Source organism: Phyllopteryx taeniolatus, chromosome 18 (assembly GCF_024500385.1).
Source record: "Phyllopteryx taeniolatus isolate TA_2022b chromosome 18, UOR_Ptae_1.2, whole genome shotgun sequence".
NCBI classification, from domain to species: Eukaryota; Metazoa; Chordata; class Actinopteri; order Syngnathiformes; family Syngnathidae; genus Phyllopteryx; species Phyllopteryx taeniolatus.
This window is the reverse complement of record NC_084519.1, coordinates 7,132,662-7,144,085: the sequence shown is the minus strand read 5'-3', so window position 1 is coordinate 7,144,085 and position 11,424 is coordinate 7,132,662. Positions and strand designations below refer to the sequence as shown.

Genomic DNA, 11,424 nt, shown 5'->3' with positions numbered 1-11,424 from the left:
TTATTTTCATTGTATCTCCAAAGTTTAGTTTTTTTCCTCCCCAATTTTATATCGTTTGGTCTTGCTTCAGTAATTATCCAGGATCAATACATTTTCCTAGACGGTGAGTTTTCTGACTGGTGTCTAAAAAGCGATTAGCTTTCAGGATTCCCAGGTTACTTGGACGCAGCACAGGTCGCCGTCGGCCAATGCCGGGGGTCCAGTGACGTCACGGGGGAGGAAGAAGACGACAGAACACGAATGAAAACAAGAGACGGGCACGCCTTCTCTCTTTTAAAGGTTATACCAGCGTAATAAGTGCTGCTTTGAGAGCTGCACGAAGATACTAATAACAACTACTTCGACAGCCACAACAACACGTCTGTTATTCACTAAACATCGAGAGTAACCGTGCAGAAATGGAGTCCACAGAAATGACAGACTACGTTGTCACCAGGCGTTCATGAAAGCGAACGAACATAACACTCGACTCACGAATCGTATGAGAAAAAAAAATAAAATCAAATAAAAAATGCCCAACCAGAAGAACAACAAGGGGAAGAAGAGCAAACGCACCAACAGTAGCGGAGATGAACAGGAAAATGGAGCCTGTGCGGCCGCAACAGGAGGCGCGGCCGCGGTTGTTGCTGCTGCTGCTGCTGCTGCTGCCGCTGTTGCCGCCGCCGCCGCTGCCGCCGCTGCTGCACCCGGGAGCGAGCGTTCGACTGGTAAGAGGGGAAACAGGACACAGACGTACATTTACGAGTTTGGTGATGCTACCTTCCTTCCCTGCTCTGCCTTTGCGGCTGTGCGACGATGCTTGCACAGCGACGTTGCAAAAACGTCTGCCTTCCGTTGCAAAGAAACCCAGCCGTTGCAAAACTTCCCATGCGAAATGATGACATTTGAAGGGTTCGCAGAAGATCTGCAAACGTAGGCTCCATGACGATTGGGGGCCTAGTGTGAAACCCAGGGTGTTTTTATATCGTTCGTGTTTTATCCGACACAGAAAGTCTGCTCACTTGACAATATTTTGTTTCCAGTGATTGTAATCCACATAACACGGCTGATAAAGTGCATTTCCTCAAGCAGTTGATCTGCTGCTGCTGTCTCCTTCAATATATTGCTCGCGAAGTACCTCGTTCGATCTGCAGCCTTGGAACGATAGGCCTATATACAATTGTCAAATTGATGAAGGGAATTCGGCGCTACAAACAAACACACTACCCCAAATGTGTTCATTTGTGGAATGAAGATGGCCACGCCATTTGTTGCATGCACATTTAGATCGAATGCCAGTGTTGATTGTGTAGATTGCAGCTGACTGCCCACACAGTGTTATAGGAGGGTGATGTATTTCACCACTCGTTTGCCTCTATTCCTGTGCAGGCTTATTAGACACAAATTGCAGTGGTACTTGTTATGACATACTAATAACCTTATTATACAACTCATTCAATCGATCTCTTTTAATATACTCTTTATATATACTTGGTTTTGAAATCAGAAGCCTAAAAAAAAACAAAAAAAACATTTTTCCAACTATTACTCTTCTTTTCAAAGGGGAATTGGTAACAAAAAATGCTTGCCATATCGCAACGTTATTACAGCAGAACACAATTAGGAATTTTGATTTGATTTCACGGGACACAAAATGATGTGGCGGGCCAGATCTGGCCGCCGGGCCACGAGTTTGATACCTGTGCTATATTGGATAAGGAACTACAGCACAATATATTTGAACTGCATTATATCAGATGCACTCCCCGCTATTATGAAATAGAACTGTGCGAATTTTAATTCTACCAATCATATCGATGTTTCATGAATTTAATAGTAATGTTATATTATATACGTCGTTTATTCACTGATATGACAAAAACAGTCAATTGAAAGTCTCTGTGACCTGTGCTGACCCGTTATGCCGTTAAGCCTTACAGTAATTAGTATTTCATATTTGTATTAGTATTGTTTTACTATGTTAATGAGTGCCTTATATTTAGCATTAAAATGAATATAATCCCTTGTAGTTTAAAACCAACTGGTGGATTATCTTCCTCAAGAAAAAGACAGAACCCCCACATTTGTGTGTTGTTTCATACCCAGAGTTGAATGTTGGCACAGCTTGACTTGAGCTGCGTTTTGGTACATTTAATACATCATTAAGTAATAATGATAAATCAAGACCAATGTTATTTTTTAGGTGTCCTTTGCAAGTGCCACCCATGTTTTTAGTTTGATATGCCGTGGATGATGGGTAATTCTTAATTAGGTGATTTTGCTGTTCGTTTACAGTCGTGCTCTTTAGGGATTTAGGATGGAAGACCTGCATGTATTGAGTTTGATGATAATGTTTGGCACAAGCTGATGATGTATTAGTGGCTAGTTAGTTAGTAGCACTGTCACCTCACTGTCAAGAGGGCGCACAGTTCTGGTCCCAGTTTAGGGATTTGGACCTAAACTAGCCCTAATTTACATATTTTCTCCCCACTTATGGATGTTAAACTCACAAATCTCTGGTCCAAAGCCCAAGTCCTTATAAGCCCTTTTCACACTGCCCCTGAGAGTCGTCTTTTTTCAATTTTCCGTGTGAATGATACAGACACGCAATGGAGAGTTGGAGTAACATTTCCTGGTATTCCAAGAGACAGGGAGGTGGCTGTGTAAAAAGGAATAGCGGAAAGTCGAGACCAGGGTATGTAAGTTTCACGCCAAAGAGTCACTTTTCCAGCCCTTTGTGTTGAAAACAATTGTCACTGTCTGACAAGTATTTTATGTGTCACACCAGACATGGTACGGACATCGTGACACATCTAATTATCAAATTGCGGGACGCTGCTCTGTGAACAGATGTGGATTTGCGTGCTTATACAGTTTGTGCCTACTGCCCCTCAGCATTAAATGCAGAGAATAAATCTCACTGTACATAGGACACAATAATAGTCTGGTCTCCTCCTGTCTTTAATCCTTCAGAGGTCCAGTGTGCGACCCCTCTGGGCTGCAGCTTGGGCCGGCCCATTGACCTGGAGAAGGATGACTACCAGAGGATCCAGTGCAACAATGAACTCTGTCCTTGTGGAAACTGGATGCATCTGCAGTGTTTCTACGAGTGGGAGAGCTCCATTCTGGTACAGTTCAACTGCATCGGCCGTGCACGCTCATGGAATGAGAAGCAGTGTCGGCAAAACATGTGGACCAAGAAAGGATATGACTTGGCTTTTAGGTTTTGCTCCTGCCGTTGCGGTCAGGGTCATCTGAAAAAAGACACTGACTGGTATCAGGTGAAGCGCATGCAGGACGAACGAAAGAAGAAGCCATCTGAGAGGAGCACTGGGAGGACGGGGTCCTGTGGAGGGGCTTCTGGGTCTGGGGACAGTGTGTTTGAGGACCCCAGGAAAAGCAAGCTAGCGGGAGGAGTAGGTAAAACAGCACACAGAGCATCAAGTCAGGAGCTACCACGAAGACAATCAGTGGACCGCCAGAACTCAATTGAGAGAGGAGCAGGAGCAGCAGGTGGTCTCTTTCCTTTAGGGCCTCCTTTGAAGTCTCCATGTGACTCCCCAGGACAGTCTCCTCCAACTGGTTTTTCCTTCTCGCCCACCTCTGTCCTCGGACCTGGCGGTGTTGGCTCAGGTTTTCGGGGTTCCCGTCAATTAGGAGAATTCCTCAAATCTGCAGTCCACATGGACGCGCAGCGGAAGCATCTTTTAGTCGGGGGAGCCCTCAGCCGAGCCTCTGGTTGCATTCCTCACCTTGACGCCGCAGCTGTTCTACCCCTGCCGATGGCCTTCACCCTCCCTCTTCATCACCGACTTGCCTCCGGCAGCTTAGGTGATGGTACCCTTCCTCAGCCTGTGCAGTTCCTGAGGAGGCTGGACCTCTCAGAGCTACTCACTCACATCCCTCGCCATAAACTCAACACCTACCATGTTCGAATGGAGGATGACGCCCAGGCAGGTCAAGGAGAAGAACTGCGCAGGTACGACCCCTGAACATGTAAAGTCTACTTGTAATAATATTTCAGAGCTGTGTCATGGGCGATCCTTGTGTTGTTCCCATACCATCATCTGTTGATGTAAAAGATATCCATCCATCTATTTTCTGTACCACTTGTCCTCATGAGGGTCGCGGATGAGCTTGAGCCTAAAGGCCTTTTCACACTGCACTTGGTTTTCTTGGTGTTTCCCCCACAGGTCATTTTAATAATGTACTACTGTCCGGTCATACTGAGAGTTTTAACAAAACATGACAAACTGTGATATTTTTTTCAGAAATTGCAAACATTCCCTTTAAGCATACTCGGCATGCCAAGAACTTATTGAAACTTTTTCTATGCCTCCAACATCTTTGCTGAGACCTACAACAGATTGTGAGCCAGACGCTTTCTCATGGTCCACTATCAGACCTCACAAATGTTCTTCTGGATGAATTGACAAACATTATTACACACCAAAATCTTCCAGAACGACTTCTCAAAAGAGTGGAGCAAGTCCATATTTTCTTCCATTTTCACTTCCTGACGGTCCTGTTCATTCAAATATTTTAAGTCTAACAAAGTTAAAACAGATTATTCTGTGATGGATATTTGTTTTAGGGGATGACGAGTAAAAAACATGGTGTAAAAATGTCTCAATCAGATATCCCACATTGTTCTGCCAAGGCAATTCATGTGTGAAGAATCAGTGAGACAGAGGAATTGACAAATAAGAAGTTGTCTTTCTTCCAACTACAATTTAGCCGGTTTAGAATGACCACAAAAAGGAAGTCACATTGAAGTTTAGAACCTTTGTGAAGTTTACACACTGTTGTCTACTTGTCTTATAGGTTCATCCTGTCCACACTCAGTGCAAGCCAGAGGAACGTGGTCAACTGTGCGCTGTGCCACCGGGCCCTGCCAGTGTTCGAACAGTTTCCACTGGTGGATGGGACGATGTTCCTTAGCCCATCACGCCACGATGAGATTGAGTATGATGTTCCTTGCCACCTGCAAGGTCAGACCGGATTCTTTGTATCATTTGGGATTCTTTAATCTATACATTGTCAAGCCACAACATTGCATTCGCTTCCCATAAGTCAATGAAAATCAGGGTTATTCATTATACATTTTTTTCTGTTTTAAAATTGTATTCTGTGTAATAGTAATGAATTAATTGTAATTGTGTAATAGTTGGCAAAGTTTAATTAAAAAATGGACGTAATGAAATTATTAACAGTAAAGCATTGAAGTCTATTTGTGTCGCGTTAATGTGAATTATCACTATGCTTGCACAAGATTCTTTGATGTACTGTACTGGTCCACACGCTTTGATGTGGATGGTGCCTAGCATAACTATGAAAGGATATTTCATTCGGCTTTCCATGCTTTATGTAACCGTTTCTAGGGACAGTTTAATTTGGCCGTGCTGTTCAAAAGTGGCGATTGATTAAAAATTTGGTTTGACGCCATGGCTGTTATTTACAGAAGGGTAGAAGACTACAGCATGCATATGTAGTATGTGAGAAAAAAAAAAAGTCTGAACACTCAAATATAATCCTATTGTGTTAGTATGACCTTGTTTTAGGACACATTTGATGTACTGTATTACTGTGCTGTATCTAATTGAACAGCTTCGCTATGATTTTGATCGTTCACAAGCTTATAATGAGGAGAATAGCGTCTGTCATTGACATGATAAGCCCCAAATCATCCACTTTCAGATAGTTGATAATATTGGTGGACCGGCATGGATACCTCTCTCTCTTTTAGCATTAACCTCTCTGTTAACTTTATTATTCACTGTTAAAAGCGGTGCTTGTATAAACATTGCAACACCTTAAAATGATCAATGTTTATTTCAAGACATCAGGTTGCAAACAGATTGTGAATTATGTTGTGTTCATCATGTACCATTCACTGGCTTATTTTTCTTCCTTTTCCTCAGCTGGAAACTAGTTAAATGTTGATTATTCATCAGGCATTTCAAGCTAAGTAAATTATTTATGAATGAAACACTAATATAATATGCAACAAAGGGTTGTATCCTCAGTAGGAGCTTCAAAAATGGTACAGTGTCTTTCTCACTGAGTTCTTTGTCTCGGTAAATATACAATTTCTCACTTCACCACAGCAAATAACTAAACCTTAGTTAATATGCTGGATATTTACTGCAGTAAAAGCAAAATGACACTTTCAAGGGCGTTCACTATTCTCCCCCCCCCCTACTGATGCTTTATTTGGCAACTAATCACCTTTTTTCATCTCTAACAGGCAGGTTAATGCACCTCTATGCCATATGTGTGGATTGTCTAGAAGGTGTCCACAAGATCGTATGCATCAAGTGCAAGTCCCGCTGGGATGGGAGCTGGCACCAACTGGGCACCATGTACACCTACGACATCCTGGCTGCTTCACCTTGTTGTCAGGTAGAAGTGCAGATATACGCATAAAAAAATGTGTGCAATTGTAGTGACAATCTGTCATTGGTGGTTACGGTGTTCTTTTTTCTTGGAAACATCAGTTGACGGAAATACATGTAGCAATAGGAATAAATATATCTCATCGATATTACAAATAACAATTGAAGTAGACATACCATTAAGCCCAAAAGGATTAATAGCTCATTTGTATTGGTCACACCCTAGGCCTAATTACTGCCTGATTTGTCGAATCAAGAAATCACTTGTCAGACAAAGTAGGCTCCAAGATCACAAAAAGAAACTTGGCATGCCACGATCCAAAGAAATTCTAGAACAAAGGTAATTGAAATCTATCAGTGTGGAATAGATTACAATGCCATTTCCAGGGCTTTGGGACTCCGGCGAACCACTGTCAGAGCAATAATCCATAAATAGAAATAACTGGGAACAGTGCTGAATCCTCCCAAGATTGGTCAGTCAACCCAAATTACTCAAAAAGTACAAAGACGACTCATTTAGGAGGTCACTCAAGAATTGAAAACGACATTCAAAGAACTATAGGCCTTATTGGCCTCAGTAAAGGTTAGTTTTTATGACTCAACCGTGAGAAAGATAATTGACAAAAATGGGATCCATGCGGGACTTGCAAGACAAAAAACATTGCTGACAAAAAACAACAACACAAAGGCTCGCCAGGAAACATCTTGATGATCCCCAACTAATATTTTTGCTGATTCATATTTTTACACTTGCAACACCACGAAGAAGTCATCGGACAAGACTTAAAAATATGACCAAAAAAATATAATTTGATTACAACTGTATTATGGTAGCAATTCAATTTTTTTTCTCATTTCATTATAAATTTTAACTTTTGGGATACGTTGTTGAATGTCTTCAAACTGATGGTTGGGGTATGTTGTTGAACATCCTAATATACTTTTTTTTAGTTAAGTGTTTCAGCAAATGGAAAGAAAAGCCCAATTTCATGTTTGATGTACAAAGTGTACATACAGATTGTCATTTTTTCTAATGACCTATGTCACTCTGTGTGCCACCAGGCTCGTCTCAACTGTAAACACTGCGGGAAGCCGGTGGTGGATGTTCGTGTCGGGATGCAGTATTTCTCCGAGTACAGCAATGTGCAGCAGTGCCCTCACTGCGGCAACCTGGACTATCACTTTGTCAAACCCTTCTCCTCCTACAAAGTACTCGAGGCTTATTGACAAATGTTTTGCATGCTAGTCAAAGCCGCTTTTAATTTTAATTTTTTTAAGTTTAGGAAACTTTATATTTTCAGGTTTAAGGAGGAGCTTAAGGTTATTAGTTGGATGTTTTAGTTTCCATATGTTCAGTTTAATTGTATTTTTTATATGTACAGACAGAGCATGACTGTGAAAGTTCCATGGTTGTCTAATGATGAAAGCGCAAGAAAGGTGTTGGATCAAGTGTGAAGCACATTTATCTGTGACAAGTGAATGTATCTGTAAGCCAAATTAGTTATTTTTACCATGAAATGACTTCATTCTTGAATAAAGGCAAGATATATATAGTGGTGTGGATGGTTAGCCTCTCATCAGGTAATGAAGTAAGTTCACCACAACTAACCATTTCAGTAGTCATATTATTTATTTTATCGTTGATGAAAAAACAAAACAAAAAAAACTGAATACTGCAGTCAGAAGAGTACCAGTATTAGCAGAATCAGTGACATCTAATCTATTAATTTGATATTAGCATTTGAGTGGATTATTCATTTAACATCATGTTTAGGTGACAGTGGCCAGGCTGTTGACTCTGTGACTGGAGTGTAAACATCTGGTGTCTGCCTCTTACACAAAAGAAGACAAATTAAGTGAGGACTGTGACATTAGAGCATCTTCCATGGCTAGGAGTAATACTGAAGATGGCAGTTATCACCAGGACCAGAGCATTTGTAGAAAATTTTTAATTCAGTTTAGTCTCAGTGGAGACTAACCCCTTACCTGTTAATTAAGACATGTCCAAAACATTTGCATTAGAACCAGAATATATCTTATTTTAGACCAACCATGCTTGAATTGTTTAATTGTTGAGCAGCCAATCGCAGGGCACAGAGACAAAGCAAACATTTACACTCACATTCATACCTGTGGAAAATTTAGAGTCTTCAATTAACCCAGCATGCATGTTTTTGGGATGTGGGAGGAAACCGGAGTATCCAGAGAAACCCCACGCAGGAACGGGGAGAACACGCAAACTCCACACAGGGGAGGCTGGATTTGAATCCGGGAACTCAGAACTGTGAGGTTGATGTGCTAACCAGTCAGTCTATTTTAATTGCAAATATGTCCTATTTCTTGTTGATCATTATTGAAGAGTCCTCTTTTGTGTCCAGAGGCGACGTTTCATTGTCAGCAGCCTTTGGGCTGGCAGACTGCAACAATGGAGGTTGATCTTTGTCTCTTTTGGACAGTTCCTTTGCTGAAGGTGGCCGAAGGATACACATGGCTGCTTGGCCCTCACGTATGACTTTTGGCTTTGAAACAAATCCCACCATCACCTCCATTTGATGAACCATCTGCTCTAGGTTTTCATCCTGTGTGAAAATGAGATTCATCATGTGGGGAACATCAAGGCACAATGTGATACATTTTGAACCAGTGGTGAAATGGGAGCGGATCTTCCTCACCAAGTTGTTTGTAGACTCTTTGCGTGGAGAGCGCAGTGTTATCCTAACATGGTGCTTCTTCTCCAACCAGCTCTCCACCCGCTTCAGTTTGGTCATCAGGTCGTGAGAAGCAATACTGGAAGAAAAGGTGAGCTCTTTGACCTGCACAGGAGCTATAAAAAATGCACCACAATCAGCTGTTGTACACTGCATTTCACCTGCTTGTGACATCTTTAGGTGAATGAGGCCTCAATCGCCAGTGTCTTTTTCAGCCAAATCAACACATTTGCCTTTGCCTTTTGTACACAACCTAGAAATGTGTGATATTGCTGTAATTTAGTGGTCCCGTAACTCGCAATTCTCAAGTTAAATACACGCGTATTAAAAAATACAGCTTCTTTTTACAGCTCTGTGCGCAAGTGATGAGACTTGTGTCCAAAGAAAATGTAACTTATTTTGGTTTCACACACCTGCCTTGGCTTTCTGTTTTTCCCACATTTTCATCTGTTCTTCGTGGATTTGTTTCCCACTCATCAGACGATACACCGGAGGATCCTGACGTTCACTGAGTACCACCAGTTTGAGGCCCTTCTCATCCATGATTCTGAGCACATTTGCGCGGTGGAGGACACCCAAGTTTTCCCCTTCCTCACTGATGACTTGGATCTGGCGCTGCGGGATTTTCCGGCCGACACTGGTGATTGTGGTACGAGCCCGAGGATCCTGCTTTTTTTTCTTCACTGCAGGAGTTTGGTTTGAGTCATCCGCATCTGTGCAGAAGGAAGACCATCTCCAAGGCTTAGCAAAGATGCTGCTCTTTTCACACCTAAGAATCCTCAATGCTGGTGTCCAAGAGCCTGGAGTGCCCCCATTCACCATTTGGACTGCATGACAAAGCAGTTGCCGCACACAACCTGCAGCCATAATCTAAAAACAGAGAGCACACATAACTGTGTTACCAATTGAGGCAGGCCTACAGAACTGCTACATCATTGAAAGAGAGTGCATGACCTCGTTAAATAATTGTGCTGTGCAGATGGAACACACCCCATTAGAAAAGTGCAGCATCTACTAAAATCCTCCAATTTAAGTACATTTTATTGTTTTTCTTACAGTACACAACGGAAAGAACATGATATGGTATTGTGTTGAAGTCCAAATAGTTCTTGGGGGACACACCAAACATGCTTTACTTCCTACATGTACATTGTAGTTTTTGTTATGTTTCTTTACTATCAGTACAGTATTTCAAACGACGAACCCATCAGCCTCATCACTGTGGTACACAGTGAGTTGCTCATAGTAAAAACGGCATTATTCAACAGTTTTATAGTTGCTTAAGGCTTTGCTGAACACATAAAAACAACCAAATGATGTATTTTTGCAGCATTTGACCACTACCGTTCAATGTCGCGCGTGCACGCTTATCTGGAGGGTGGTTGCAGGGCAGGCTGCTTCCGCAATGCTCTTCTTCTTCTTCTTCATGACCTTACTCCGGGAAAACGCATTCAGTAAATATACAATACTGCCATCTACAGATCACAGGCAGAATAGCAAATTGAGGATTATTCCTTGATATTATTTATTTCTATGGATTATTGAAAAATATAATTTTGCGTCAATTTAACTCCGAACACGAGCGATATGTGACGACAAAACGATAATATCATTATCCCTTTAAATTAACAACACAGTGAAATGAAAGAACCAGAGAAAAAAAATCTGCACATAAGGTAACCCTCTTATTAACTTACATACCTGTTGACTAGTGCTTGTAGTTTACTAAGAGGAAGAAAAAAAAAATATGACTGGACACAGCTTTGCTGCAAGCAAAATTCTGACATGATAGTAATGAGCGAACAGACAACAGGTCCTGCATGAGTTAAGCAACATAACGAAAAATGCCAAATTAGTCATTACTGAAAAAAAGAAATCTTCCCTTGTTTTTTCAGAGATAGAGAGAAAGACAGACAAGCTGGCGTTTTTTTAAGATAGCAAAAAAACAACATTCAAAAATCATTCTTGTTGCCAACTACATCAAACAATTCTGAAATAAGGCCATGGATGGGGAATATCTTGCTTCTCTGAATCTGTTGCTGTCGTTGTTAATGCTCCCTAGTTCACATTCCTCCATGCCTCTGCGGTTATGGGGCCCATCTTTTTTTTTTTAGCATTTCAAGATCTCAAACCGCAGTTGACTTTACCTCACAATATTTACATCAAGTCATCGTCCACGGAGGTTGAAAAAAGTAACAAGCCCATTTTAGCAAGGAGTAGAAATTACAAATGTGGTTTCAAATATATGGAGTAAAAGTAAAAATAAATACCAAAGTTTAAAATTGAACCAGTAAAGCAAGCAGAACAATTATTCATGATAAATAAAACCACCCTTCATAAAG

The 11,424-nt window shown here is 41.4% G+C and overlaps 2 protein-coding genes across 2 annotated transcripts; one reads left to right on the top strand and one right to left on the bottom strand.

Annotated features, from left to right (window-relative positions):
- The first annotated feature begins 224 nt into the window (after positions 1-224).
- On the top strand, positions 225-7,930 carry heca (hdc homolog, cell cycle regulator). Its single transcript, XM_061754548.1, has 5 exons — positions 225-707; positions 2,953-3,958; positions 4,804-4,970; positions 6,227-6,381; positions 7,437-7,930. Exons 1-5 carry the CDS (start codon positions 512-514, stop codon positions 7,599-7,601), a joined length of 1,689 nt encoding a protein of 562 aa, XP_061610532.1. The 5' UTR covers positions 225-511; the 3' UTR covers positions 7,602-7,930.
- A 65-nt stretch (positions 7,931-7,995) lies between these two features.
- Positions 7,996-10,539, bottom strand: mtif3 (mitochondrial translational initiation factor 3). The gene is made up of 4 exons (XM_061754549.1): positions 10,427-10,539; positions 9,496-9,952; positions 9,047-9,198; positions 7,996-8,953 (listed from the first exon to the last, which is right to left on the bottom strand). Exons 2-4 carry the CDS (start codon positions 9,947-9,949, stop codon positions 8,708-8,710), a joined length of 852 nt encoding a protein of 283 aa, XP_061610533.1. The 5' UTR covers positions 9,950-9,952; positions 10,427-10,539; the 3' UTR covers positions 7,996-8,707.
- Between the last annotated feature and the right edge of the window lie 885 nt (positions 10,540-11,424).

Excerpts from the sequence above, each read along its gene's own strand:
- mtif3 (XM_061754549.1), bottom strand. The coding sequence starts at position 9,949 with ATGGCTGCAGGTTGTGTGCGGCAACTGCTTTGTCATGCAGTCCAAATG. Across the intron at positions 9,199-9,495 it reads AAAACAGAAAGCCAAGGCAG|CTCCTGTGCAGGTCAAAGAG; the intron begins GTGTGTGAAACC and ends CATTTTTTATAG. Across the intron at positions 8,954-9,046 it reads AAGAGTCTACAAACAACTTG|GATGAAAACCTAGAGCAGAT; the intron begins GTGAGGAAGATC and ends ATTTTCACACAG.
- heca (XM_061754548.1), top strand. The coding sequence starts at position 512 with ATGCCCAACCAGAAGAACAACAAGGGGAAGAAGAGCAAACGCACCAAC. Across the intron at positions 3,959-4,803 it reads CAAGGAGAAGAACTGCGCAG|GTTCATCCTGTCCACACTCA; the intron begins GTACGACCCCTG and ends CTTGTCTTATAG. Across the intron at positions 4,971-6,226 it reads TGTTCCTTGCCACCTGCAAG|GCAGGTTAATGCACCTCTAT; the intron begins GTCAGACCGGAT and ends CATCTCTAACAG.